Genomic DNA, 2,712 nt, shown 5'->3' on the forward strand with positions numbered 1-2,712 from the left:
CATATATTTTTTAAATAAATCTAGGCTTTGATACCATTGTAGGTGAGCATGTGTGAAAATTAAAATTTTAACGTAAATGGACTAAAATAGCACTTTAAAATCTGCTCAAGGGTAAAAATGTCCAAACATCCATCTGTGGTCCCGATTTAAGCCATTTTAAAAGTTATAGGATTAAATTGAAAATGCGTATACTTAAAGAACTAAAATTAATCGCATAAAAACTTAAAGGACCGAAATGATCTTTCTTCCCTTCTATGATTGATTGTACGGTCCAATAAATTGGGACCATTCTTTTTCTAAATAAAACATAAAATTGGGTGTAAGAATCAAATCCATTGGTCCAAACTAAAGCAATTTTATTTTAGTGCAAAGACAATCCAAAAAGAGAAAGAAGAAGAGCATAATATCAAATCTATGTTCAGCCACTCTGGACATGTTTGTCTTTAATTCTCATTGAGAGTATGTATACATCATCTGTGTCAGCATTACGAAATTCTGTTGGATGGGAATTGAATCATTATTTAAGACATGATGCATGAATATGAACCCAATAAGAATCCTTTAAAATGCGTAATTAGTATGGATTAAACAATTGGTTTAATGATGATAAGATGCATTAGCTTAATTAACGTTTGGTGTCACTTTCCATATCCGTATTTAAGGATTAAAATTTTCATAATTTTGAGGAAGAAACAAATAAAAACATTTGTAATTCGAAATCGCTCATATATAAATAGGTCCAGAGATTTGCTATTGAGCACCACATCAGTACACTGGCAATAAGAGAAAGTCCTTAATTGTGTACTTAAGTTAGTAATTTTCTTTGAATTATAAATAATGGGGATTCCAGTTGTTGATTTTTCAAAGGTTGATGGAAAGGAGAGAGCCGATACTCTGGCTCTAATTGATCATTATTGTCAAGAGTGGGGATTCTTTCAGGTACTCAAATGACAATAGTAGCTTGCTATTTTACTATATGGTATGCTGACTAAATTGTTTCTTGATTTTCACAGTTAATCAATCACGGGATCTCTGAGGACCTCCTGGACAGGGTGAAGAAGGTGGCCACTGAATGCTATAAGCTAGAAAGGGAGGCAGGTTTCAAGAACTCAAAACCAGTCCAGTTGCTAAATGAACTGCTAGGAAAGAATAGTGATGAGAAAATAGAGAATGTGGATTGGGAGGATGTTTTTCTGCTCTCGGATGAGAATGATGCTGAGTGGCCATCAAAAACCCCTGGTTTCATGTAAGCACAACTTTATTTTAATTATGCTCCATGAGATTACTTTAATAATAGTTTTTGTTTACATATGAATAATTTTGAATAACTTAGTTTTGGTTGATATGAAAATATATGGAACCAAGATAACATATGCAAACAATAAACTGAATGTTTTCAGAGTAGGAACAAGTCCATGCATTCATCAAATGAAATTTTTTGCTAATTGTTTAACTAATTATGTTTCTTACAATAGAGAAACCATGAAGGAATACAGAACTGAGCTGAAGAAATTAGGACATAAAGTCATGGAAATAATGGATGAGAATTTAGGCTTGCCAAAAGGCTACATCAAGAATGCTTTTGATGGTGGAGTAAACAATACTGCATTTTTTGGCACCAAGGTGAGCCACTATCCACCGTGCCCCCACCCAGAGAAAGTAAATGCTCTCCGAGCCCACACTGATGCTGGGGGCGTCGTCTTGCTCTTCCAAGATGATGAGGTGAAAGGCCTTCAAATGTTGAAAGATGGGGTTTGGACTGATGTGCAACCTTTGAAAAATTCTATAGTCATTAATACAGGTGATCAGATTGAAGTTTTGAGCAATGGGAGGTACAAGAGTATTTTACATCGGGTTGTGCCCCAAACGGATGGACAAAGAAGGTCAATTGCTTCATTCTACAATCCATCACTCAAGGCAACCATAGCACCTGCTCCACAACTGCTCGGTCCCAAAGTGGACAACAAGACGAGCGACGCTGCCAAGTATCCAAAGTTTGTATTTGGGGACTACATGTCCGTTTATCTTAAACAAAAATTCCAACCTAAAGAACCAAGGTTCCAAGCTGTAAAAGCTGTGTAAGAGTCTAAAACAATTGATGGGATGTTGCATGAGACTTTAGGCATGTGTGTTGAGAAATGATGCAATGTGTGTGTGTGCGCACTTGTGTGTGTTTGTGTTATGAGATGTGTTTGGGTTTGTCCTTGTAGCAAAATGCTTTATTTGAGCGTATGCTTCTTCGGTTGTACGTCTATGAATGATATCGAAATAAATAAAGTGCCTAATCTTTTTTTTTTCTTGGATGTAATTTGAATTATTGCTATATTTTCTTGAATGACATAATTCGTAGAATTCATTAATTGTTTTAAGAAAAAAGTAAATTAAAATTATTATTAATTAGCTTCTAAAAGATCTATTTATATTTATATCAACCAATTCGAAAAATTCTTATAGCTAACTAATTATTGAGTATTAATATTTTCTCTTCGAACATTAATATGTCATACACATAAAGTTATTTATGTTATTTTCATAATATCTATTATATTATTTGTTCTATTACCATCATTAACATTATTATGTTTTCCTATGTATCAATCTATATTTATATCTTGTAAAAGGGCATATAATTAGAAAATTTTCATCATTTTAATTTAATTATATATGACTAAAATACTCTGTATTAAACAATAAGTAACACTAAAGAAAAGT

At 33.1% G+C, this 2,712-nt stretch overlaps 1 protein-coding gene across 1 annotated transcript; it reads left to right on the forward strand.

Annotated features, from left to right (window-relative positions):
• The first annotated feature begins 732 nt into the window (after nucleotides 1–732).
• On the forward strand, nucleotides 733–2,296 carry LOC105162916 (1-aminocyclopropane-1-carboxylate oxidase 5-like). The gene is made up of 3 exons (XM_020693975.2): nucleotides 733–939; nucleotides 1,014–1,246; nucleotides 1,476–2,296. The coding sequence occupies exons 1-3, from the start codon at nucleotides 838–840 to the stop codon at nucleotides 2,080–2,082; spliced, it is 942 nt and encodes a 313-aa protein (XP_020549634.1). The 5' UTR covers nucleotides 733–837; the 3' UTR covers nucleotides 2,083–2,296.
• The last annotated feature ends 416 nt before the right edge of the window (nucleotides 2,297–2,712 follow it).

This window comes from Sesamum indicum, linkage group LG5 (genome assembly GCF_026168435.1).
Source record: "Sesamum indicum cultivar Baizhima isolate 11 linkage group LG5, ASM2616843v1, whole genome shotgun sequence".
Classification (NCBI taxonomy): domain Eukaryota; kingdom Viridiplantae; phylum Streptophyta; class Magnoliopsida; order Lamiales; family Pedaliaceae; genus Sesamum; species Sesamum indicum.

Bases quoted from the DNA above. Each gene is read 5' to 3' on its own strand.
- LOC105162916 (XM_020693975.2), top strand. From the start codon at position 838: ATGGGGATTCCAGTTGTTGATTTTTCAAAGGTTGATGGAAAGGAGAGA. The intron at 940-1,013 runs GTACTCAAATGA...TGATTTTCACAG, and splicing joins AAGAGTGGGGATTCTTTCAG to TTAATCAATCACGGGATCTC. The intron at 1,247-1,475 runs GTAAGCACAACT...TTCTTACAATAG, and splicing joins TCAAAAACCCCTGGTTTCAT to AGAAACCATGAAGGAATACA.